This window comes from Rhinolophus sinicus, chromosome 2, assembly GCF_057876585.1.
Source record: "Rhinolophus sinicus isolate RSI-liver-muscle chromosome 2, RSI-T2T, whole genome shotgun sequence".
NCBI classification, from domain to species: Eukaryota; Metazoa; Chordata; class Mammalia; order Chiroptera; family Rhinolophidae; genus Rhinolophus; species Rhinolophus sinicus.
The window spans coordinates 94,645,620-94,672,109 of NC_142502.1; the positions used below are offsets into that span (position 1 = coordinate 94,645,620).

Below are 26,490 nucleotides of genomic sequence, written 5' to 3' on the forward strand. Positions count from 1 at the left end.
AGGATAGAGGGCAGCCCTCCTTCCCTACCAGGACCTATCCAGATGCCGGAGCGCCACCTCTATTCCCAAATCCCTGTTGCTACATAAAGGAAAGGACCTCATGGACTCATCTTCAAGTCAAAGGCTCCTGGCTATTAAGTTCTGGGGCTGTTTAGTTAAAATTATTAGAGCAGAGCAGGTCCTCCTGGCTTCATTTCCTGCACCATTTCTCATTCTGATTGAGGCACCTGCGGTATATTGGTAAATCACTGCTTGCTCAGCTCTGTGGGATTTGCAAAGCTTTACCTCGAGATCTTGGTAACTGCAGCTCAGCAAGGGCCTGGCGCTTTACAGGGCCCGGCTCTTTACACGTGGACACTGGTGAGAAGTTATACTCCCATTTACTGATGAGTTAACAGCTGCTGAGATGTTACCTTATCCAGGGTAACCAATTACCATGTTTCCCTGAAAATAAGTCCGGGTCTTATATTAATTTTTGCTCCAAAAGATGCATTAGGGCTTACGTTCAGGGGATGTCATCCTGAAAAATCATGCTAGGGCTTATTTTTCAATTAGGTCTTATTTTCCGGGAAACGGTCGTAGAGTTGACCCTGAGCAGTGCAGGGAGCAGAGTTAGAGGAGCCAACCATCCTTGCAGTTGAAATCCACGAATAACAAATCAGCCCCCTGCATATGTGGATTCCCGGCCACTGAGCAAAAATACATAATCATTATTGGTGGGCTTAAAGCTAAGCTCTGCCTCTGTGAAACTTGCCACCACCCTGGTTGCCTTTCTCCTCCTGAAGGGCAATTTCTGCTTCTTTCTAGCCAACCCTTTGAAGTTGGTCATCCATGCCCTCAGGGGCACCAACCATGTCCTGTCACCCAAGGTTGGGGGGGAGGAGACACCACATCCTGTCATCCAGGGCTGTGTTGGGGGGGCATCAGGCTTAGGACTGAGTGAAGGAGTGCTGTGGAGGCTGGACCCTTCCTACCTGGTGCCACACATCAGCCTTGTTTACATCTTAGAGAAAGGTGGAAGGTGCCCCTCTGCAGGGATGCTGCAGCCCACAGCTCTCCTGCAGGGCCTGGTGGCAACGGGAGGCTGCGGGAGTTCCAGTAACTTCCAGAAGAGACTGTTGATGCTTCTCCCAGATCTTCCTAACACCCCCATTTCCAACAAAATGCACCAAGAAGGAATAGCACTCCAAGAGTCCTACCCGAGTTCTCCATTCCTCGCCTTCCCCCACAAAAGCCCGTTCATAAACGTCCCCCAGAAGCACAAAGAAGGCCTCATGCAGAGTTCCCACAGCCCGCACAGCGGCCCTGCACAGCGTATGAGACAAATTTCCTCGCGTCAACCCCTTGCCAAGGCTCGTAGTGACAACCGCCGAAGGACAGCCCTGCGCGCCTGCACCGCACCCGACCGAGACCTGGTGCAAGCACACGCGCGGGCACGCGCATGTGCACACTGGCCCTCGAACCCGCCCCCTGGAGACGCCGGGCGTCCCTAACGACCGGTGCTGGCCGCGCGGGGGCCCTTCCGGAAGAAAAGTGCCTGGGTACCCGGAGCGGGTGAGGTGACCTCCGGGAGAGAGAACACTCAACTCTGGTTCTCCACTATCGGGCTGAACTCTCCCTGCCCCCACTCTTGCCCGCGGGGTGCCCTCAGCTCACCCGGCCCGAAGCCCGCAGATGGCCCCAGTCTTGGCTCCCACATTTCGCATGGCGGGGTAGTACCTGCAGAAGGCCCTCCAACCCCACCCATTTGAGCCAGACCGGTGCCTCCTCCCCTGCCACAGCCACTGTCTGCAAACTGGCCCAGAGGCTTGGGTTTGCGAGTGAGGGGAGGCGGGAGGGTGGAGAGGGGACCTTAAGAAGGAGGAAGAGAAATGTGGGGCGTCCCGTAGGGTAGGTCGTGGAGGAGAACAGCCCTAAGCCCGGGGCCCCAGTCTTCTCAGGAAGGCTGATCCCTCACCCCCCACCCCAGCTCCTGCGGGCTGCACCCTCCTGCAGGTCCAGAAGCTTCCGCACCTTTTTCCCTCCCACAGCGGGACTGGTTTCCCTGGGTTACCGAGGAGAAGCTCGGGCCTCATCACCCTAGGCGGGTTGGGGGAGGGACTCGCTGGCCTTTGGAGATAAGCTTCCCCGCTGCGGTATCTGAGCTGAAGGTAGGGATGAGGGGTGGAGAGAAAAGGCGCGGGTCCTTTTTAAGACAACAGACTTAAGTGGACGAGTGGGAGGAGGGCCAGGCCCAGGGCTCTGAGAAGGGTGCTTGTTTCACTCCCCAGTGACCAAGCAGGCTGGGCCTGCACCCCGACAGAGAAATTTTTTTTCCTTCTTTTGTGATTCCACAAAAGGGGAATTCCCAAATGGGGATTTGGTAGTGACCTGGCCTGAGGTAGGATCTGACATGATGGGCATGAAAGAGATCGGGGAAATGTAGACAGAAGCCCAAGGCCCTGAGGACAGATGCCTGAGCTGAAGGAGAGGCTGGCTGAGAAGGCGTGGGAAGCACCAGAGAAGTGGGTGGAGTGCTGGGGAACTGGGGGGGCTGTGCCAGGTAGCACATGGTTGTGTCCAGGGGCAGAGGTGCTGGTGGGCCTAAAGAAGGCCAGAGGCTTCAGCTTCTCGGTTCAAAAGAGGGAGGTGAGGACAATTGAGGACCAGGGGTGTGATGAGCAAAAAGGAGAGAGGGCTTCCTCCAGCATCTTCAACTTTCCCATTTGGGCAGGTGGGAGGAGCCTCTGCCCAAAGCGGTTAACTGGGAACTTGAGGAGGATGCAAAGGGTCTGAGACCTCCTCTGAGAGGACGGAATGTGTAAGAGATTCAAGCATTGAATCCTAGGTCTATGAGGAACAGGGAGGGCAGTGTGAGCTGTGGGGCAGGCGAGCACAGCTCTGCAGGATTCTCCTGGGTCCAATGGGGCCTCAAGCAGAAGGATACAGGCCACAGTCCAGTTCGGTGGAAGGACCCTGTACCTGGCAGTGATATAGGGGGTGAGGGAGACTGGATTGTTCAGGTCAGCACCAGAAGGGGACCCTCAGGCTCCATACTAGTGATGAGACGAGAGCGCTCATGAGCTGGAGAAATTGAGAGGTCCACGGGGAAAGTGCTGTGAACAACCAGCCTGGGGCATTTAGGCAGCAACCCCCACATCTCACTAGTTCTTATGCTTTTGTGCACAGAGTAAGAGAGGACTTTGAACAGACATCTGCTGAAACCTCAGCTTATCCACTTACTAGCTATGTGACACTTAGCAAGTTACCGGTACTTAAGCTTTCCTTATTTGTGAGATGGGAATAATAGTGTTAAAACAACAATAATAATCCTCCACAATAAATCTGAAGATTTAATAAACGTAGGAAGGTCAGGCATCTAACGTCTTCATACAATATCGAACCCATATCTTGAGTGCTGGCTCCGGGCCCAGCACTATATGAAATGTCTCACACACATTAGCTCCTTAATCCTCTAGATAATCCTATGAAGTAGGTACCATTAATTACCATTTCCATTTATAGATAAAGAAATGGAGGCTTACTGGGGTTAAATGACTTGCCCAAGGTCTCTCAGATGCTAGGGAGCAGAATGGAGATTCGACCTTAGGCAGCGTAACTCCGGGGTCCTTAGCCAGCTGCTACACTGCCTCTTGCTGTGCACATGCAACTGAGGGCCTAGACGTCAATAAATTGTAGCTCTATATAGGCAAGGATATGGTTCCCAGAATACTTGTCCACCGGACACAAGCCATCAAAACTAAGGACAATCTGGCCAAACTGGGAGCATCTTATCACTTTATATTACCTGTGCCTGGGCATGTAGAGAGCAGACCTTAAGACCTAATCCTTTGAGGTGTGGCCTGAATCTGACTTCAGGACCCTGGACCCTGGTCCTGAGGACTCAGGGTGGGGACCTGGAAGGGAGGAGGATTGGCCTTCCCCCCGGGATTGTGGTCCTGGGGTGGATTGGCTTGATGCTGGAGACATAGCATGTGAAGCCCAACAGGCCCATGAGACAGGTGCCAGGCGATGAAAGGTCCCTGAGCATGTCCCCTCTCCCCCATCTCAGAGCATGTCCCCCTTAGATGAGGACACCAGGTGGTGGCACAAGAGGCACTCACTGCTGTTGGCCCCAACCTTCTCCCTGGAATGTCAGGGAGGATTCCTGCCCCGGAGGACTAGAGTTCTGAACGAGCTTCCAGCCTTCAAACTCTGGGATTCTCTGACTGCCCGGGGCGTTCCCTGGGGAGAGAAGGCTCCAGAGCGGAAGGCGACTGCTCTGCCACTTCTGGGGCTGCCATCTATGGGCCCTTGGGGGCTGTATGGGTGAGGCCCCTGGATAATGTATGTCTACCCATCCCTGCAGGCTTCCAGGAAGGATTTTGCCACCTACTACCACTCTCAGCTGAAGACTGGTGATGCCCAGGCCAGACTGAGGCCACCCTGTGAGGTAGGTCTTCTGCCTTCTCGTTCTCCTGTGGCCCTCCCCACTCTCTCCCCACTCGGTGGTACATTCTCCTTCTCCCCTTCCCAGCTTTGTTTTTGGATCTGAAACTTATTCACACTGAGGCATGGATGACTGATAAAAGGATATGGAGATATATATATATATATATATATTTCATTTCTGTACACTTAAACTGTTAGAATAATATATCAAATGACTGCCAAATTATTTCAGTTTGCTACATTAGCGTCAGTATATATTTCATAATTTACTACGTTTGACTAAAATGAGATGCATTTTTAAACAGCAGTTCAAGGTTAACATATGAATATATACACACCTGTATAATATTAAGATTTCATTTCATCAAGGGAAAAAGTACATTTTAATGTAACAGGGATGAAAGCCTTATGTTAGGAGCCTGACATTCCCACTGTGGGGTGCCAAGGCCTGGTTGCCCTCCCAGCCTGGAAGGCCCTCCCTGACAGGTCCTCTCTGTGTGACGATAGGACTCCTACTCTCCAGGGAACATGCTTTCTTCTTTCCAAGTGGAGAGTAGGAAAGTGTGGGGAGGGGGACACACCAAGTGACTGTGAAGAGCAGTGCACTGTACTTAGAGGCAGGAGTCTGCCCTCAGGGCCTGGCCCCACCCCTCCTAATGTCCTAGGGCTAGTCAGTTCCTAGAGCTAATCTTGTCCTCAGTTTCTTCATCCATAGAATGGGGCTAAGAAGCCTGCCCTGCTTCCATTGTAGAGTGCTTATAAGACTCAAATGAGAGAAGAGTTAGTTCTGAAAGGAGCTTGTAAGTGTTAAGTGCTGAGTTGTAAATTGCCGATACTGACCTATGGCTGGAGAGATGGGAGTTGAGACCGGAAGCTCAGGATGGTCAAGACAGGAAGAGGCCACAGAAGTTAGAGGTCAGGCCCTGTGCATAATAGCCTGCGGACCTTTGGCCCTTCTCGGCCATCCCCTTGAACTATTTCATTTGCTGATTGAGTAGCTTACCCATAATTTCATTCACCAAACAGTGAGCCTATCAAAATGGTCAGGACCCTTTGGTCAGAAAGGGGCAGAAATCCAACTCAGCGTCAGCAAAAAGGACTCATCAGAAGACGCCCAGTTAGGTCTCAGAATTGAAGGAACCGCGGAGGAACCAGGCAGTTCTGGGGCCTCAGGGACTAGGAATGGGGACTGAAGGTAGCCCGGTGCTCTCTGTCCACCTCTCATTCCTGCTGGTCTCCACCAGGCTTCTTCCTCCCGCTGCAGACAGGAAGGAAGGGAAACTGCTGCCAGCAGCAGGGCATCCGAATCCTTCAAGGACAGATGTCCTCTGTCTACCTCCAAGGACTCTGATTGGCTCGCATCAGGTGGCCAGCCTAAACCAATCACTCTGACTGATACAGGACACTTCTATTGGCCAGAATTTATTATCAGAAGGGGGTGGGGCAGCCCAAAACACCAGCTACCTCACCTAAAGCAGACCTGATGTTGGCTAGGAGCTAAAGACCAAAATGAGTAGGAAACAGTCCCTGCACCCCCAGGAGCTCACAGTCTAGTGTGGGTGTGGGGAGAAAGTAGTCATTCCGATCATTGAAGTGACACAGGTACAGGGGCTCTGATAAAGGGAGGGATTGTTTGGGGGTGGGAGTGGGGGACAAGAAAGGCTGAAAAGCTTCAGAGAAGAAGTGGTGCTTGAGCTCAAAAGGACCCTTGCTTCCTTGGCTGAGAAGGTAGAAAAGGCATTCCAAGCAGCGGGGATGGCATGAGCAAAGGCTGGGCAGCATAAACTAGCCTGAGGTATTCCAGATGCAAAGAGGAGTTTATTTCAAACAGAGCATCCAGCCACGGAATACCTTCCGTATTGAGCTGAGGAAGCTGAGCTGTACCCAGTGAGCGGCGGTGAGCCATCAAAGGGCTCGCACAGAGGCCTGCCAGGGTAACCGTGGGAAGGCTTGATGTGAGAGGACTGGTACACTGGATGACAGACTCAGGGGCTGTACGGCTGAAGTTACGATCCAGGCAGACCATGAGGCCCTGAGCTAAGGCAGCAGCAAGAGGGAGACCACGGGCTGCTGGGGTGGGAGGCAGAACTGAGACACTCCAACAGTAACCAGATGTGGGGGGCCTGAAGAAGAGCAGTGAGTCCCCAGCTCCTGGTTTAGGCACCGTGGTGGCCCTGGCCAAGGTCGGGAGCCAGGAGAAGCAACTTGGGGGAAGCACTGAGTGCTCTTGGGGGGCAGCTGAGTTTGAGGGAACTGGGAGGCCAGTGGACCCAAGTCTGCAGCTCAGAGGATAGGTGAGAGCTGCCATCCATCAAAAGGAGTGAGGCAGGGTGACGGCCTCCTACAACAGAATCCCGAGGAACCGCAACTTGTGCAGGGCAAGCAGAGTGAGGGGAGCCTGCGCTGGAGACTTTGAGAGAATGATCAGCGCAGGAAAGAGAGCCCAGAGGGTGGCAGGCTTGTGGCGGTGGAGAGGGCAGGGGTCAGGCGCACGACCTGCCAGGGAGGGACCACACATCACATCATCTTCGTAACATGAATAACAGCAAGGCAATGAGCTTGTCTTGCTCCTATCCTTTTAAACGTACTTTGTTTTGTATATTATTCGTTTTTAATAATAGATTTTTTTTTAATTGGAACTAAAGTTCTCCTTAGAAGAATCCTCCGTGTTCGATAATAATTTGTTTCCCAAAAATACTTTTTGAAAAATCAAGAAGTTCTTAAGTGAAAACGATCAACTCTGACCTTATTATGAGGTTAATGGTTTCAACATTTGCCTTACAAATGACATCAGACCTGGGGCCACGGAGGTTTCTATAAACATCACGGGACGGTAGGGGCTCTCTTTTATACCAACCATGCATGTGGAGCCCATGGAGGGACGCTTTGCCCCTTCCTTTCAAAGAGATGGTTCTGGGCTCTGGGACCCACCCCGTTTCAAGTCCGGCAGTGTTCCACTCAGAGGTGGACTGCAGGCTCCAAACAGCCGCAAGAGCAATTAGGACCAGACCTCGGGAGGAGATGCCAAGTCCTGAGACAGTGAGGCATTAGGCAGTGGGGCTGGGCCCACCCCGCTTCAGAGGGTGCCCCCCTGGCCCCAGATGAGGTTGCCCAACATGTGGCCTCCCGGGAGGAAGGAAAGGCATCACCTACCAGGATGGTGAGGGCAGACAGTATTTTGGGTAACACCGGGAGAGCCAGCTCCAGGGCAACACCTGCCAGTCACCTGGGGCTTCCCCTGTTAGGCTGGGTCCCACTCCCTTGGGTGTGGCCCTTATGTTGTCTTGGGCTGCATGTGGGACTGAGGAGGACACAGACATGTTTCAGGCCAGGACTTTGGAGGGAGCCCAGGGGTGGAGCTAGCAGGAACAGGGCCGGCCAGCGGTCTCTACCCTCTTCTCTTGCCCGGAAGGCCAGGCCCACCTGTCCTTCCATCCAGCCCTGAACACCACCACCGCCACCTTGCCCCTCACATCTCCCGTGGAGATAGGGAAGGGTCTCGCTCAAAGATATCATCTCAGGTCAGCACTCAAGAAGCAGGTGTCCAGGTATCCTCTCCCCAGCCTGGGACCCCTGTCCTTAACGCCTTCATCCTCCACAGACCCCCTCCAGTACTCTTGAAATATCATCAATATTATTCAAATATTATTTCAGAGAAATCTCCACAACAGCCTGCCTACGTAGGAACATAATAGTATCCCGTTTTACAGATAAGGAAACCAAAGCTCAGCTAGGTTAAGGAAGTTGGCCAAAAGTCACAGCAAGTCACTAGCAAAGCCAGAAATACAAACTCATCTGACACCTCTAAGAGCAACCCCCCCCATACAGCCACACCCTCTGAGGAGCCATGAGTCAGAGGGCACCAGTCGGTGATTCCACAATGCAAAACAGCCTGTGAATTTGCATTTGATTTGCATTCGGTGTCACAAACAGAGATATCCTCCATACACTGCCCTCTTCTTTGTCTCTCCCTCTCTTTCTCTGACACACACACACACACACACACACACACACACACACACACACACACACAGCCAGGCTCTTCTTCCTTGAGATGCCTGGCAGGCTGGGGAGCACCATCTGGTTCCCTCCATCTGCCAAGGACACCTTCGCTGGTTCAGAGTGTTCCTTCCCACGGGTCACTACACAGGACCCAGAGTCAGGGAGCAAATCTGAGGGGAAACTGCCTGAAGGAGGAACTTCAGGCCGGGCAGCCCCATTGCTGCTGCAGTCCCGGGGCAGGAATGGACAAAGGGGAGGGGCCCCAGCCCCTCCCCCGCCCTATACGCCCTCTGTCTTTGGTCTTCAGCCCCAGATTTAGCTGCCTTTTTGCCTCCCACAACTTCCCACTGCTGTCTGGAATGCAGAGAGGCTGGGAAAACTAGAAGGAAGACTAGGATGGGGAGATTGAAGGGAAAGGGGCCCAGAGTTTGAGCCCTCACAGGGGAGGAGGAGAAGGTGCTGGCATCTGGCAAGGCGTGGGTCTGGATTCCCCTCCCCTTAATCTCTCAGCCTGCCCTGTCCAAAATAGTAGCCACCAGCTACTTCAGATTCTGAAGGCTTAGTATGAAAAAAATATATAAAATATCTCAGTAACTTTTATATTGATGATATATTTCAATGATGCTATTTTGGACATATTGGGTTAAATACAAAATTAGTTTCACCTGTTTCTCTTTACTTTTCAATGTGGCTACTAGAAAATTTCAGGTAGTGTATGCGGCTTGCCTTTGGGCTTGCTTTCTATTTCTGTTGGCCGGTGCTATTCCCAAGCCATCCTCTGCGCCAGGAAGTTGCTGTTCTGTAAAATATTTAGAACAGGGAGCTGTTTTGAACGAAATAGTTCTTTAGTATACCTCGGTCTTTTGGCAATAGACACCTCCCCAGCCCTCACCCTCAGAGGGGCAATACGATGTAATGGTAAGAGCATGAAGTTGATAGACTGTGTCGAAGTCCGTCTTTTGTTATTTTTTTTTATTAGTTTCAGGTGCACAAGACAAAGCAAAACTTAGACGTTTATCATTTATATCCCTCACACTGTGTGAACCCCCCTCCCCCATCCACTATCCCTCTGTACGTTCCCCAAATTAATTTTCAAACCGTCTTTTGTTATTTTTAAGCTGTCTTGACATTGAGCAAGTCAGCTAACCTCTCTGTGCTTCATTTTTCACATCAGAAAAATGGGAATATCACAAGCGCCTTTCTCAAAAGGCCTTTTGTGAGGATTAAATGAGTTAATATGCATACTAAAAAAGTGTCCATCATACAGCAATTACTGGTAATTACTATGCAGTTATCGCATAAAATTTGGGGCTGTCCCTTGCTACAGTGTGGAAGTATGCTATGCATTCACTCCTCCCAATCATCTTATTGGTAACTGTTATCCTCATTTCACACTGGAGGCATTTGAAACTCAGAGAGGTTCAGTAACTTGCCCAAGGCCACACAGCTAATCAGTGGGATTTGTACCTGGACCTGCTCTACTCCAGAGACTGTCCCTCCAGACTCTGTGCTACCTCTCTTGGTAAATGCCCACTGAGACCCTCCAAAGTAACACTTCTACCCACCCCTCTGGCTCCAGGTGCCCATCAGCCAGTCACCAGTATGCAGGAATCCCTAGCAACACCAGCACCCTCAGCTCCCAGCCGCTCCTTCATCTCCATCCAGGACCCATCCTCCACTACAGATCAAGTTTTGAGCTCAGGTCCACAGCTCTCAAAGCCCTCAGTCCCACCCCCCGTGAAGTCCAGGGGCCCAAATTCTGGGGCTGGTGCACATCGGCTGCGCAGGATTATCGCCGAGGATGCTGAGTGGTCACTGGCCATCGTGCCCCTGCTCACAGAGCTCTGCATTCAGAACATTGTCAAGAACTTCCCAAGTGAGTCTGTCCCTGCCTGAGGCAGGAGGGAGAAGGCCAGGATGGGGCAGGGTGGGTGGGGACTGCCTGGAGGAGGGGCCTTAGATGCTGGGCCCTGGGGCAGCCACTTCCCTCTCACTCAGCATCCTCATCTCCACTCAACACTTCTCTTCACCCCTGCGGCCGGGACAGTTTCTCCTGCTAGCCCTATTTCCAGGCCCCACCAGACTCACACCCACACTGTGCCCTCCATGCCTATGCCCTCTTCTCACCTTTCCCATTCTCTCCAGCAAAACCCAGCCCAAACCCTATCTACCGCCTCCTCCAGAAAGCCCTCCTTGGTTTTGATCAACCTTCACTCGCTTGGGGTCTTCCATGGCATGGATGTTCTGCACTCTGTGCTCTGTGTATGTTCAAACCTTTCAGAGATGAGTTGTCAGCCTCTTTCACTGGATGGGAGTTCTCTGAGGACAGGGCTCTCATTTTGTCTTCAGCACCTATCACCACCTGACCTACAATATATTTGCTTGATTTGTGTATTGTTTGCCTCCCCTCATAAGAGGGAGCGCCTTCCTCTGTTTTGTTCACTCTTGTACCCTCAGCACTTCGAACAGCGTCTGGCACATAGTAAGTGCTCAAATTTTTGTTTGTTTGTTTTGAAATGAGAGCATCAAATCAAATTGGGAACCTCTGAAGTCAGGGATTGTCTCCACCATCAGACTAAGTGATGACTGAGGGCTGGACCTGAGATTCTTCCTCAGCCTGGGAGCTCCCTGAAACCAGATGCTAAGATATCAGCCTTCAGGCATGGAACACCCCAAAGCCAGGGGCTATGTCAGCCCCCTCAGACTGAGACTTCCTCAGAGTATAGTCTGTCTGCTCTCTCACACTGGGGCTCCCTGAAGGCAGGGGAGGGTATTCCCTGTTGTTGGTGCCCCCAGGTAGGCCCAGCCCAGATCACCCTTCCATCCCCAACTCAGCGACTCCTGCTTGCCTTCCTCTGTTCCCAAAGACAACCCTATCCTGACGCAGCTGCTCCCAGAGCACCAGCAGAAGGTCCTGAACGACCTGTCTCCTGACCTGCCACTGGCTGTGACCGCCAACCTGATCCACGATGAGAGCTACTGGCGCCGCTGCTGCATGCATCGCTGGCCTGTGTGCCACGTGGACAGCCATGGCGGCAGCTGGAAGTGCATGTTCTTCGAGCGGCACCTGGAGAACCTGCTAAAGCACTTCATCCCAGGCACCACGGACCCCGCGGTGATCCTGGACCTGCTGCCGCTGTGCCGGAACTACGTGCACAGGCTCCGTGTGGATCAGTTCCTTCCGCCCGTGCATCTGCCTCCCACGCCGCGGAGTGAGGACCAGTCCGACTCCGGCAGCGAGGGAGAGACGGAGGAGCCCACCAGGGACCACTACCAACTGAATGACCTGGTGGCTGGCCTGAGCCAGTTGGAGGAGCTGGACCTGGTGTACCGTGTCAAGGACTGTGGCATGAATTTCGAGTGGAACCTCTTCCTCTTCACCTACCGCGACTGCCACTCCCTGGCGGCTACCATCAAGGCATGCCACACTCTCAAGGTACCATCCGCCCCCAGCCTTCCTCCATGTCCCATTCTCAGCGTCGCTGATTCCCTGCCCTCTCCTCTTCCTCCGCTATGGTCATCTTTCTCCTCCCATTTCCATATTCGTTGACCAAGCGTCGTTTTTATGCACGCTGCACCCAGGTGGGTTCTGGGGAGGCTGAGACGAACAAGGCACTGCCCTCCCCCAGTTCACCAGCCATTTATTCATCCAACGAACATCTGCGCTCCAGGCCCTGTCCTAGGTGCTGAAGACTCAGCATTGAGCAAAATTATACCATTTGTGCCCTGTGGAGCTAACTGTCTAGTGCGATAAAAGGCACTCATCAGCAATCATATGAATGTAAAATTGCAACTAGGGTAGGGCTGCCAGATTTAGCAAATGAAAAAAAACAAACAGGCTGTCCAATGAAATTTGAATTCCAGATATACATCAAGTAATTGTTTAGTATAAGTATGTCCCGAATATTCTGGTTGGAAGAGGGAGAGCCCGCCAGGAAATCAGAGAAGAACAGGGGACAAGGTATTGTGTCACCAAGCCAAGGGAGGGCTGTGTTTCAAGAAGAGGGGGTAAGCAGCACTGGGGTGAGATGGGGATGGAACTTAGATGGATTTAGCAAACGTGGAAGTCCTTGAAGGGGTGCTATGTCCGTGGAGTGCCAGGAGAGAGGCCAGAGTGGAGTGGTTTATGTAGAGAGAGGGAAAGGAGGAAACGGGATGACTGCAATCAACTTTTTCAAGAACTTGGCTGTGAAGGGAGAGAAAGGTAGAGTAGTCAAAAGGTGAGGGGTTCGGGTTTTCTTATGAAGAAACTGCCATGTGTTTAAAACCAATGTAAAGTTCCATCCAATTGCAAGAAAGGGGTTGCGTACAGAACAGAGGCCCACATTCATTGACCAAGAAAGGTTCCTGAGAAGGCAGGAGAGGGCAGGTGGCTCTGGGCAGAGGGGAGAGTGGATGTGGTGGGTAGCAATGGGTTTGTGTTTGGTATTAGGAAAATAAGGGATTCCCATTCAATGGCTGGGGAGGTGAGGGGAGATTTACTTGCTGAAAGGAGGCTGCAGGGTGGCCCCTGAAGTTTGAGGAGGCTGGAGAAGGTAGAAATGGTTGTTGTAGATTATGAGAAAGTATGTTGGCCAGAGAAACAGAGTTGAATTTTCACACAGCATTGAGGGCCTAGTGGTGGTTCCAGTGAAACCAACCAGTCCTGTCATGTGACGTTTTTCATCATGTCAGTTGCCTGGGCACAGACATGCAGAACATAGAGAGAGGGCTGGATCCAGGTTCGGAGCTTTGCCAGATAGATGCGATGAAAAGACTAGAAGCGCTAAGAGGAATGTAAAGAAAGGAGAGGACCGAAGGATAGGGAGAGAGTGGAGAGGCCAGCCACTCCGAGGTCTCAAGGAAGAGGAGGAGTGGAACCAGCCAGTGAGAAGGGAAGGGACTGGGGTGCCCATCCCCAACACCCACAGTGTTAGTTCCACCCCCTTCTTTTATCTTTTTTTCCCCAACCCATCCATTCCCTGGTTCTCACCCTTCCCACTTTCTCTCTCACTCTTACCCTGGCAATCTCCTTCAAAAAGTTCCTCTGTTTGCCACGGTTGATCTTAGCCAGCTGAGGAGGGTGCAGTGAGGGGCTACAGACCTGGATTCGAAACCTGCCTCCACAACTTCACCCCAATGTGACTCTGGGTAAATGAGGCGTCTACTCTAAGCCTGTGTTTTTTTTTTATCTGTGAAATAGAGAGAACTCGTTCTATCGCACTGGGATGCAGAGGGTGAGAGACAATGGTTATGACATGTTCTAGCAGCATGCCCAGCACATAGTAATTTCTCAAGAAATGATAGCCTTTTCCGCCTACTACCTACCACCAATTCGGCACCCCTCTGCCGTGCTAGGCAGGCCTTACCCAGCCAGGTGACCACTACAGGGTGAGCAGAAGCTCCGGCCTCCCTGTGGCTCCCCCTCTACCTGCAGAAGGTAGGTAGGCAGGCAGGCTATCCCTGGCTGCCAGGTGCTGGAGACCCCTTACCTGCCCACAGATCTTTAGGTTGACCCGAAGCAAGGTGGACGACGACAAGGCACGTATCCTAATCCGCAGCCTCCTGGACCACCCGGCCCTCGAGGAGCTGGACCTGTCACACAACCTCATTGGGGACCGTGGCGTGCGCGCGGCCGCCAAGCTGCTGAGCCACAGCCGCCTGCGTGTGCTCAACCTGGCCAACAACCAGGTGCGTGCCCCTGGTGCCCAGTCGCTGGCTCATGCCCTGGCACACAACACCAGCCTCCTTTCCCTCAACCTGCGCCTCAACTGCATTGAGGACGAAGGCGGCCAGGCACTTGCCCACGCCTTGCAGACCAACAAGTGCCTCACCACGCTGCACCTTGGCGGCAACGAGCTGTCGGAGCCCACGGCCACGCTCCTCTCCCTGGTGCTGTCCGTCAACACCACGCTCACCAGCATCAACCTGTCCTGCAACCACATAGGACTGGTGAGCCACAGCTTCTGGGGCCTTGCGGGTGGACATGGAAGCGAACGGTCAGGGGGTATTTACAGGGTGATTGCTAAGATCACAGGCTTTGCCTGGTTCAAACCCCAGCTCTGCCACTTAGCACTTAAGTTCCTTAACCTTTTGGGGCCTCCACTGTCTCCTCTGTAAAGTGGGGATAATAAGAGTATCTACTTCTAAGTGGTCTCACTAGAAGGATTAAATGAGTTATACTTGTGGCTTAAACAAGAGGAGTATTCATTATGTCCCATAATCAGAAGCCCCAAGGTAAGGGGTTCTAGGGTTGGAAAATTCCTTGGCTCGGTGCCAGCCTCTGCTCTGCCCACTCCAGCCTCATGTCCTGGGGCCTCTCTGATAGCCCTCATGTGGTCCCAAGGTGACTGCTGCAGCCACCTGGGGCCATGCTCAGAGGCCGACAAGGGGAGAACACTCCCTCTTTTGTTCTCTTTTTGGAATAAGGAAAATCTTCCCAGAAGCCATTCCCTCCAAATTTCCTCTTCACATCTCATTAGCCAAGTTTGTCTCACGTGCCCATGGCTGAACGGAAGGAATGCAATTACCATCATTGCCATAGAGACATGTTTTTCAAACCATTGCAGTTGAAAAATCAATGTCGTGAGTCTTGAGCACCCTTTTTCTTATGGAACAGGATAGAAGGAGATAAGATAGGAATAGAATAGAAAATGCCAGTGTACTGCGCAGATAGGTTACGTACTGTTCTGTGAAATTTTTATTCCAGTCACATCTCTATATAAGTGTGTGTGTGTGTGTGTGTGTGTGTGTGTGTGTGTGTGTGTGTGAGATCCTGGGTAAGGATGTAAAATGATCCCTTCCTTTGTACTCCTCTCCCAGGACGGCGGGAAGCAGCTCTTGGAAGGCATGTCAGACAACAGGACTCTGCTGGAGTTTGACTTGCGCCTGTCTGAGGTGGCCCAGGAGAGCGAGTACCTCATTGGACAGGCTCTCTGTGCCAATCGTGAAACAGCCCGCCAGAGGGGCTTGAATGCCAGCCACTTCATGTCCCCACTCACCGCCAAGGACCCTGAGAACCCTTCAAGATAGGATGAGGGATAGAGCTGGGCAGTAACCAGACCTGGGTCGGTACCCCAGCCCTATTCTTTATTTCAGGCCCCCACCATGCCTGCAGCAGAGGGATGGGGGAGGGGGAGACCATGAAAATCCTTAGGGTGTGATCAAGGGTTCTATGGATAAAGATATGGGGAGGGGGAGGGCCCTTAGATGGGGGAGAAGGGGATGAAGTGGGACCCAGCCCTCTACCCAGGGAGAGGGACCCCCTAAAACAACTGACTTCTTCCAGGTATAGGGAAAAGCAGAGGGACTGTGCCTGCCCAGCTCTCCCACAGGGTCCCCCATCTCTATGACTCTCCCCCCACACGCTACAGCAGACCTTTGTTTGGATCTTCCACCTTCATCCCTGCAGAGGCTACCTCCCTGTTACTTGACTCTGCTTAAGGGACCCAGCTCTACAGGCCATGTCATCACCGCATCCTCTCCCCCAGCCTGGGAAGGGGGAAACAGTGGTGACGGGAAGGGCTCAGACCCAGGGGTCTCCCTCGAAAGCATCTCATGGGAGGAAGAGTGGTGGTGGAAGTGCCACACTGGGAAGGGAGGTCAGTGAGTCATCCACAATTTTATTATCCAGTTTCATTTGTACAATCTTTGCGCTTGGAAATCCATGACAGAAAGGCCACAGTGTGATGCACCCAGTTGACAGAGACCTGTCTTTTCCCCAGCCAGGCCCAGCCCACCCCGCAAGCCCTTGTCCCCAGGAGCCTTCCAGGTACCCCCCAGCCACTCCGTGGCTGCCCACTCTGGAGCCACATCCACCCTGAAATCACATCAACCCATGAGGCCACAAGAGGATCTGACTGATGGATTCAGGCCAAGCCCCATGTCCCATCCTCCACAGGCTGAGGGACCCAGAACCTCCATATCTGTGTTTCCAAAGGGTTGGTCATGGGCTGCAATCACAGCCTAGGGGTGCCTGCTCTCTGGGGACTCCTTCCAACAAGGAAGCACTGAGCAGAGCACCGAAGGGGGCTTGGGAGTGACTGCTGAGTGTGTGCCTGTCCGGGCAACCCAGAGTCTGTCTGCGCCTGATACCCTCTGACAGTTCCAGAGTGCAAATGTGTAGGTGTGAGGGCGAGTGTGTGAGTGTGTGTATACATAGCCACAGCTGCTAGCAGAGGTTCTAATTAGAGAAACAAGAACATTCAGTGTAAAGTTTAATTTTAGAGATTAATTAATTTTCTGGTTTTCCTTTCCCTGGCAATCAATAAAGCTACCAAAGAAATAGACCAAAGAATTGGTTTCTCTCTAAGTCTGTGCGTGTGTGGGGTGGGAGGTGAGGCTGTCTGAGAACACCTAGGCAGAAATGGTTAATACAGGCAAAACTAATAAGGCCCCCCTCCCTTCCCCTTCTTCTAGCTCAGGCTCTATCTCAGGAAGGGCCTGAGGGAGAAGGAGCTGAGTTCCTCCCTCTATGGAGCCAGGAGGCGTCCAGCCTGCCCCCACACAAGGGCAAGACGTCCAGGTGCCATCTGGCCAAGAACTGGGGCCTGAGGCCACAGCTCACCATCTGTACCTCACAGATGTCCGTGCAAAGAGGGGTGCTCCAACCACCAGGCCCCCAAGGAGCACAGACTCGGGGTCTAAGAGGGTTCAGTGTTGGCAGGCAGGTGGGCACTGCTGCCCAGGGAATCCTAAAGGGCAGCTGTTCCCTCTTGCCCAAGCCTCCCCTTCTTTGGCCTCCTCTCCCTTCCCATTCAGCCACCTCCACAGGAAAAATAAAGCTGAACTCCGATGGTCCATGGTGTCCCCACAATCTGTGCCTCCCAAGTCTCTCTCCCACCCCCCAGGAAGGAGGGCAGGGGAGCCAGAGGAGATGTTGCATAGGTGGAGGCCATGCCCTTGGTGGGTGCAGGCCTGACTAGGCTGGAGGAAGATGAGAGCGGCTGCAGGAAGGGAAGGAGGAGCTCAGATGGCTCAGGTGAAGTGAGAAGCATCAGGGACAAGCAATGTCCAGTGGCCCAAGGTTTATCCTCTCCAGCTTGAAATGTAAACTCAATCTCTGGGCGCTAATTTTGCTGGGAAAACTTCAGCTGGGGCAGTTGGGAGGGCAGTGGGGTTGTACACAAACATGCACACGGAAGCGTATCAGGGTGGGAGTGGTGAGGAGATAAGGTGGCATCAGAGCTTTGAGGGAACAAGATGTGGGGCCGGGGCCCTGGGATGGTGGCAGGATGCCTCTTTGAAGACCCTGGGACACACAGCAGGGCTTCTTCAGCTCATGGTATAGGACAGAGAGGTCGGGCAAGATTTAGAGAATTCCTGCCTCTGACCCTGCCATTGGAATTGAGTGTTTCTCTAGCTGGGGCTTGTGACATTGTCCTCAGCCCTACAGAGGCAATGTGTGGGGACAACCACGCTCCACTCCTCCCCAGAAAGTCTGAGGGAAGCAAGGGCTGCCCTCCACAGACAGGTCCTCCTTTGGAGGTCTTTCCCTCTACGCTTCACGGCCCTCTCCCAAATCCCATCTGCTTCCACCCAGGTCTGTCTCCCACTCTCCCCATGCATTTCACCTTGGTCAGTTTTAAGGAATGCTGCCCAGGTGGGATCTCACCCTCTCTGAAGAGAGTGCCCTCCCAGAACCCAGGTGAGGAGGAGGCTTGTACAGGAAGACTGAGAAAGTACACTCCCGTCCCCTCCCTGCTGGCAACAGCTCTTCAGAGCCACGGAGCAGGAGGGGGGGTGGAGAGTGACGTCTGTGCGGTGAGCACAGTCCCTCCAGGACCCAGGCTCTGGGCCCCAGTGAAATAAACAACAGTGGAGGGAGTGGTAGAAAGGAAACCCCGATCTTTGGGGCCAGCGCCAAGAAGAGGATAGCAACATTTCCCCGGTTTTTAGATGGAGTCTCGGGGCTGACACCTGGCCGCGGCCTCAGACCCACTGAATTCATTAGCTGGCTGGAAGTCAGCCCTGCTGCTGTTCACTAAACCACCGCCCCCTCAGTAGAGAGAGGCCCCAGGGGGGCCAGGCAGCGGAGGAAGGAAAGCCCCAATTTCCCTTCCCCGCAGCCTCTGAACCTCCCCAGCTGCACAGCAAGGGCCTCTCACTCTAGGTGAGGCCTAACACGGTCCCACATCACAGTTGCCACATAACAGTCAGAAGATCTGTTGAAAGGCTGGATGGAAAATCTCGAATGTGCGTGTTGAAAGAGGAGGTGTCCCCTTAGGAACTCAGGGGCAGGCCTGTAAGAAAGGACTCTGCCCCGGTGGGATTCTCCAGGAACTGCCGACCCCCTCCCACTCATCTGTCTCTTTATGTACAGGGAAGGCGGGGGTCTCCGGCCCATCGCGGTCTGTCCTGTCCCACGCGCCCTCCCCTCCCCTCAGTACAGCCTCAGTCGCCATCATGACTCCCCCTGCTACACGCAGGGACCACAGTCCGGCGAGGGCCTGTCGGGGGCCGTTGGTCACAGTGAGGTCTCCACGCAGGAGCCGTGACGGTGCAGCGGCCGGTGGCTGTGGCCCAGACACCCCTCCTGCCGATGCACGATGAGGACCGGGAAGTAGAGGGCATCGTGGTAGGGCGGCGGCGGCCCGCCTTCCTCCTCGTCTTCGTCCTCGTCGTCCCCCATGCTGGCCTGGCTCGACAGCCGCGTCTGCTCCGTGGGACAGCTCGCCTCATTGACGCTCCCGCTCCGGCTGCGCCACAGGCAGCTGCGCCGCGAGCCGTAGAGGCGACCGAGCGAGAAGCGGCTGCCCCCGCAGCCTGGCCCTCCGCCGGGCCCCGGCCCGGCCCGCGGGCTGGCGCAGATACTCAGGGCGCTGCGTGAGAAGATGGACGAGCTGCTGACCGCCCGCTGACAGTGCTCGCAGCTGCGCCGGTACGGGGCCACGCCCGCCGCGCCAGGGCCGCCCACCCCGCCGTAGCGGCAAGTGGGGGTGTAGCCGCCCGCAGAGCCCCCCGCGCCGCGCGCCCCCAGCCCAACCAAATCCATGAGCACCGCCTCCGAGTAGCTGGGCACCAGCTGCTGGTTGGAGCGGATGTGCCACTCGAGCTCCGTGCTGTCCACCGTGTTGACCCGCGGCAGGCGGTGGGTGAGCGGGGGCAGCAGCTCATCGCTGGGGCTCAGGCCGCCCGCGCTGCTGGCGGAGCCCGGGCCCTCTAGCCCGAAGAGCTTCTCCACGTGGTAGTGCGCGTAGGCCGTGCGATACTCCGCCAGCACGCGCAGCGGCCACGACAGCGTCAGCAGCGCCGCGGCCCAGAAGGCCGAGGAGCAGGCGTACCACGGAGGCCTGGCCGGGTCCGGGAAGGCCACCATGAACTCGCGGAAGTCCACGTTCTTGAGGTGCATCCCCTCGCGTGCCTCCATGTAGTCGTCCAGGCCCTCGTTCTCGGCGAAGAAGCGCGCGCGCTGGCACAGGTACGCGTTCTCGGCCTCCACACTGGCAAAGCTGAAGCACTTGGTGAAGCGCAGCCGCGTGGCTGGCGCGCCCTCCAGCCCCACGAGCGCCTTGGACACGTCGCGGACGCCGCAACGCGCGTAGTCGAATTCGGCCTCCGCCACGTGCGTATTAACACGCTCATGGTAGACCTGCGGTGCCGGGGAAGGTGGTGGGAGTCGCTTCTGTCTGCCCACCCTCCTCCGCCCCATCGCCGCTCTTGTTGCCTGGTCAAACCCTCAGCCTATCTTGGATTGATCCCAGTTGGAGCGGGTAGGATCATCTCATCTGATTTATAGAGAAACTGAGGCCCTCCATTTAATCAGTGAGTTAAGAGATGAGGGCAGGACTCAATCTCATGCCTACCTGTGTGCGTTCTAATTTTAATTAAACGCTGCTTCCTCTCTGAGTCAGGCTCTCGCCATGAACTGCTCAGCTGGCTTGCCTGACCTTTTGCCATTGCGTCCATTGTCCCACACTGCCCTTCATCTGCACAAACGGCCTGCCCCTCTTTCCTTTTACAAACATGTTTCCAAATAGGCCCTGGGGAGGAGCTCTCTGGTCTCCGTTTCCACCTTAGTTACCACCCAGCCTCCCTCCTGATTCTCACAGGCTCAGGGCTTCTGTTACCCATCCCAGTACTGAAACAGATGTCACGCTCACATGGGAAAATCTCCTCCTTCTCCTCCTCCAGGGCTCTAATATGTCTAATCCTGAAGGGACCAGGCAAGTGCTGATTGACCATCCCCCCCCCCCACTGTCCGTGCCTACCTCCACCTTTTTGCCAGCTGACCCCCACCTCTGGGAGCCCTGGACTTGGGATCCAGGGCCCTAGGTTTGAGTCTAGCACTAGCACGTAGAAGCTGCAGACGTTGGGTAAGTCCCTGAGCTTAGGTCTCCTTACCTGTGAAAGAGGACTTGGTAGCAGCCACCTGACTGAACAGGTGAGAGCACGCTGTGAGAGTGCATGTGAAGCCATCTCCAACTACTAATCACTAAACCGTATAAACCCTGGAGCCACACTGACTGGGTTCAAATACCAGCTCCCCCACATACTAGCTGTTTGACTTAGAGCAAGTTACTTAACCTCTGCATGCCTCAGTTTCCTCATCTGTAAAACAGGGATAATAGTTACCTACCTCATTGGGTTGTTATGAGGGTTAAACGATTTTTGTAAAGTACTTAGAGCCTGGCTCCTGGTGTTTGCTGTTATTATCATGGTTGTTGTTACTGCCCTCCTGTTGCAGTGCCCCCAAGAGCTCATTGGTACCTGTGCTCCAACCCCTGGGGACAGTCAGGCAGGATCCCAGCACCCCCTTCCATCTGGACTGCCCTGTATTCCCCTCCAGCCCCTCACCTGGGTGGTGGTGTAGGCATCTCCATTGCGGTATCGGGTGACCTGGCGTGTGCGGCGGACATAGTGGTAGCTGATGGCCTTCCACCAGATGCAGGGCGTGGCCTGCTGCATCCGGCCCACGCGCTCACGAACACTGGTCACGTCAACACGGTGCTGCAGCTCGTGGCGGGCTTGGCAGTGCCAACACTCCACCAGGTAGACAGCATACAGCATGAGCAGAAAGGCCAGGGGGATGTAGACATAGCCGTTGGAGCAGGGGCTGTCGTGGTACATGAGGCTGTTGCCCTGGTAGGCGCTGCTGAAGGTGAGGCGGGTCACTGTGGTGACATGGCACCAGGCCACGGCCCCCAGGCAGCCGTACATGAGCAGGGAGAGCAGCAGGCACTTCCAGTGGGACTCACGGCAGAGGGACTTGGTGAAAGAGGGCTGGATGGGACGCTGCTGCTCAGAGGGGCAGGGAAAGGGGCCGAGATGAGAGGGAAGTGAGTGAGACCGAGCGGCAGGACCCAGCACAGAGATGGGTGCAGGGATGGAGGGGTAGAGGCCAGCACCAGAGATGACAGAGACAGGAATGTGGAGAGAGGGAGGCCCAGGTTCAGAGAAAAACACAGAAGTGATCCAGAGTGAGCCACGGGGACAGGAAAAGGGAACAGAATGCCAGGATAGGGAAGTACAAAGAGAAAGACACCCCAAGAAGCAGAAAGGGATCCAAGCCAGAAAAGGAGGGAAGAGGCCCAGGTGGCAGAGGAGACACAGATGTATAGGATGGCACGCAGAGAAACAAGAGTGCAAAGACACAAAGATGGCAATGAAACAGGAGAAGGCGGATGGGGAAGACAGGGGAGGACAGACAGGCATCAGCAAAGGCAGGTCCCCAGCCCGGACCCCTTCAGGAGTTCCACTGACATCACCTTCCCACTTCTCAAATGGGGCCCTCCCTTCTTCCAGATGCTTTCAGTCCTACGTTCTGAAGGAACCACTCGTCTTTGACCCACACATCTCTGTGTCCCTCACAGACAATTAGCCTCCTACCTCGTTTGGAAACCCCAGGCCCTATCTCCCCGCATTGTGGACCCCAGGCCTCCTGTGAGTCTCCCTTCCTGCACCCTAATACCCTTCCCCTGTTCTCAGATAAAAGGGAGGGGGCTGGTGTCCCTGAGCAGAAGGCAGCGCCAGAGGAGATACCTAGGAGGGCAGAGGCATGTGGCTGGGGAGAGGGGACGTGGGGTGGGAGTTGGGGGATAGGAAGGAAGAGGTTTGCAGCCCAGCCATTTGTCAAAAAAAGGCAATTTTTTTGTGCTCTCCCAGGGCCTGTTAGCCTGTTAAAGCACTTGGTACATTCTGTTTCACGGTCGCCCCAGTGACTTGTTTACATGTCTGGCTCTACCACCAGACTGGGTGCTCCTAAGGGCAGGGCACCATCCACTTCGCACCTTGGCTGCCTGCCATGGTGCTGGCACCCAGTAGCCACTTAACAGTTGGGTATTCAGTTGGGTTTCTGGCTGTGTCTGGGGCCTTCCGATTCCTCCTCCCTGCTGTCTAGCTTTAGGAACCCTGCACACACCCTCTCGCTGAGATCCTCACTTATTCCTTCAATTACAAGGGCCCAACCTGGAGGCTAGTCAGGGGAAGGGAGAAAAGGGTATGAAGGAAGGGCACAGTAACAAGCAGTGGGTCCTGGACCTGGTGTGAAATTAAAGGAAAGATCTGGAAGTTCAGAGAGATAGGTGGGCTAGGAAATAGCACATGGCATAAACAAACCCGATTAGGGTACATGAGCCTTTCAGGGAACCTTGTCCTTGGGGGGGGGGGTGTATATTTGTGCAACTACCTGGGTGTGCACTTGTCCCAACGAGAGCACATCTGAAAGGGACCCTACCTGCAGGCCCGTCTGCCTGTGTGCTTCTGCCCTAGTGCAGTGTGCATGTGTGTGCATGAGTGTGCATGGGAAATGGGGGTGTTCCTGGTACTTTGCTCAGTCTCTTTGTCTTAAGGTTCGGAGGACTGAAGAGTAAGGCCTCCTAACTAGGGATATGCTTAGTACCAACACTCTGAAGGATTCCTGGGCTCAGGGCCCCCTGGGGGAGCTGCATGGACATTGGGAGAGAGAGGTGCACCCCCCACACACACTCCCAGTGACGGGGGTGCCTCACCTCTGTACACATTTGACCTTCTTAGGACCCCAGCTCGGGTAACACCACCATTTGCCCCTGGTACTCCTGCTTCTGTAGCCCCTACAAGTCGGCCTTTCTGGCCTTTAAGATAGCATCCCCTCCTCGAGCTAGGATCCCTCTCACCTTCCCTACCCCCATCCGCCCAGGGTCCGCGAGGCTCCGCCCCTAGGCCCCTCCCCCTGTCCAGGACCCCCGAGCCCCGCCCCCGGCGCGGCCCCTTCCCCGCCACCGTGGACAGCTCCGGCCGCTGTGTTGGGGTAGCAGCGCCGGACTGCGGCTGCGGCGGCCGGCTCGGGGTGCGGGGCGCCGGCCGCGTTGCGGCGGAACCGGCGGGGGCCGCGCGCGGCGGGGGGTGGGGGAGGGGGCCAGACTGCAGCCGCGCCCGGGGAAGGGGCGCCTCCGGCTCTCACCTCCTCTCGGGCGGGGCCCTCGTCCGCCGCCGCTGTGGGCTCCTCCGGGACCCCGGGGCCGCCACCGCCGCCGCCGCCGCCGGCGCTCTCTCCCGCGGCCGAGCCAGGGGGGGACATGGCGTAGAGGGGGCGCGTCGAGCTCAAGGCCTCCCGGGGGGCTGCCGGGGGCCGGGGGCATCCTGCGCGGGCCCTGGGGAGGGGACAGGAGGGGGCGGGGCCCTCGCTGCTCCCCACCCCCCGCCGGGGGGAGGGGACCTGGAAAGGGCACCGGGGGTAAGGGAGTAGGGGCTCGGGGTGGGGAGGCGGGCTGGGGGGCCGGGCCGGGGGGGCCGGGGCCGGGGGCGGGTGTCACCTTGAGGCCCTCGCGGCGCCGCTCCGCCTCCCGCCCGCTCCCGCCGCCGCCTTTTGTCTGAGCGGAGCCGAAGCCAGCGCGCCCCCCCTTCCTCGCAGAGCAGGAGCCCCGCCCCCAGCCCCCCAAACTCCGCCTTCCCCAAGCCTACCTAATAACCACCCCCAAAGAGGAGAAGCAACAGGGGCTCCCCGCACCCCTTCCCTACTCTCAGCTCTGCTAACTACGCGGCACGTGCGCACGCGCGTTCACACACACACACACACACACACACACACACACTCACACTCACACTCCCACACTCCACCACCATCCTAGGAAGATCTATGCCATAACTCCTTTCCTCCTATTCTCCGTGGAGGGGGCGCCAGCGGTTCAACCTACATACCTCCCCATCCTTGGTTCCCTCAAATTCCTGGGGCTGAGGATGGGAAGAGGAAATGGAGTCTTGGAACCCCAGGATGATCCTTACTCCCAGTTGGGTGGTAAAGGGTTAAGGCAGGAGCCAGTCTTCAGAGGCCAGACCCAACTGAACCAGGATGGAATAGGGTGAAAGGGAAAGGATTGAACCTAGATGTGAGAAAGGACTAACAGAGGGCAGAGGGGAGGACATTGGAACCAGCCTTCATGGAACCATCTTCCTTTCCTAGAAGAAGAGCCCCAGAGAAGCAAAGTGTGTACATTGCCCTAGACTGGAGATCAGGAAACCTGAGTTCTAATTCTTAATCCTCGTTCTTCCATTAACTAGTTATGTGACCTTGGGTAAATGCCTTCCCCTCTCTGAGCCTTAGTTTCCTCATCTGTGCAGTGAGGAAGTTGACTGGACAATCTCTAAGGCTCTAACCTTCTGTGGATATAGGAGGCAATGACACAAACCATAGGCCAGGCTGAGTGACTACCCCTTCGTGCCATCCACCTGCACTGCTTTTCCCTGCCGCCCCTCAGACAGGCAGAAAGGAAACATATTCATTCATTCCTGGGTGCATCCACTCAATGAATAGGTGTTGGATAACTACTCTGTGCTCTGTTCAGAAGTGAAACACACACTATCCTACCCTCAAGGAGCACAGCCTAAATGGGAAGAGGGGACATGGAAACCAATCATTATGATAGAATAAGATAAAGGCTATGCATGATCATTGCGTGCACAGTCACTGGGGAATCCTCCTGTGTCATGTGCTACATTGGAGTCTTTAACATATAGTAACTGTTGCCCCATTACCCTTCAGGAATGGAGGCAGAGGGAGGGTGAATGACTTACTTAAGGTCACCGGCTCGTACTCACAGAGGTAGTTGTAGAATCCGTATCTTTCCCATTCAAAAGTCCGTGGGGATGTCAGGGAGTAGAAAGTTAGCTTGAGGCAAAGCCTGGATATCTGGCAAGTACACTGACTGCTGGGATGGTCCTGCCCCTCTTCTGGGGCAGAAGGGCCACTACCTGAACCACCCCCCCGTCCTCCCCCCCCCACACACCCCACTCCTGGTCCTGCCTCCATTTTCCTACTGTTCCCTTACCAGGCCAGGTGAAGGTGACTCTCCGTCTGCCAATTGCTTCAGAACTATCCAGCCTGCGTGTTCCTCCCCAGGTCAGTATGTCCATCCTCCCTGCCCTAACAGAAGAAGGGTACACTCCTGAAGAGGCAGCGGTTCTTCACTCCCAGGGCAGAGGAGGAATTTCACTGGGTGGCTCATTCCAATGTCTCCCACCCATGCTTTTGGGGAAGTTCTGCTTCACAGCTCACTCCAACCCCTCTACTTCTGGTTTTACCCCCTTCCACCTAGTTCAGTCCTCACTGCAGACAGAGAGCCGAGGTCCTAACCCTGCCCTTTCCTAACCCAGATAGGCTCCTCACCCTCCCCATTTAGTTGTTATAATCTTCCTTCTGTCCCCCACCCCCACTGCCTTCCCTTCCTCACTTCGGGGGGCCTTTAGAAGAGAGATAGATAGCCCAACTCCTTTTGGCCAACCCCAGAGCTTCCAAGAGATAAAAGACTACCCCGTTTTCTCCATTCACATACATTACCCTTCCAGGGAAAAGAGGGGTGAAAGGAGGGGGGTTGGAAGGAGCCAGCTGACCAGCTGGTCACCATGGCAACCGGGCCTTTTTCCAGACAATGAGCCTGGCTAGGAGTGGGGGCCCAACTAAGGAAAGTAGAAAACACAGAGAGAGAAGAGGATCAGAGGGGCCCAGCCTCAGAGAAGACTGGGGCTGAAGAAGCGAAATTAGGGTTCTGACTCTGCTGTGGCCCGAGTCAAACACCCCAGGCCATCTTTCCAGATGACAATGCATGGTCCCTCTCCCCATTCCTGAAGTTTCCCCAGATGGGCTTTCCTGTCAATGCGAGGTGC

The 26,490-nt window shown here is 54.9% G+C and overlaps 2 protein-coding genes across 3 annotated transcripts; one reads left to right on the plus strand and one right to left on the minus strand.

Annotated features, from left to right (window-relative positions):
- The first annotated feature begins 1,265 nt into the window (after positions 1–1,265).
- Positions 1,266–16,705, plus strand: DRC5 (dynein regulatory complex subunit 5). Its single transcript, XM_019734716.3, has 6 exons — positions 1,266–1,554; positions 4,349–4,432; positions 10,013–10,309; positions 11,301–11,869; positions 13,915–14,364; positions 15,235–16,705. Exons 3-6 carry the CDS (start codon positions 10,036–10,038, stop codon positions 15,442–15,444), a joined length of 1,503 nt encoding a protein of 500 aa, XP_019590275.3. The 5' UTR covers positions 1,266–1,554; positions 4,349–4,432; positions 10,013–10,035; the 3' UTR covers positions 15,445–16,705.
- Positions 16,015–25,482, minus strand: TMEM151B (transmembrane protein 151B). 2 transcript variants are annotated; one of them, XM_074333020.2, is made up of 4 exons: positions 23,792–25,474; positions 21,609–21,648; positions 21,208–21,502; positions 16,015–20,002 (listed from the first exon to the last, which is right to left on the minus strand). In XM_074333020.2, exons 1-4 carry the CDS (start codon positions 23,967–23,969, stop codon positions 18,878–18,880), a joined length of 1,638 nt encoding a protein of 545 aa, XP_074189121.2. In that variant the 5' UTR covers positions 23,970–25,474; the 3' UTR covers positions 16,015–18,877. The 2 variants fall into 2 exon arrangements, with proteins under 2 accessions (XP_074189121.2, XP_074189120.2); XM_074333019.2 differs by having other exon boundaries at positions 21,208–21,648; positions 23,792–25,482.
- Between the last annotated feature and the right edge of the window lie 1,008 nt (positions 25,483–26,490).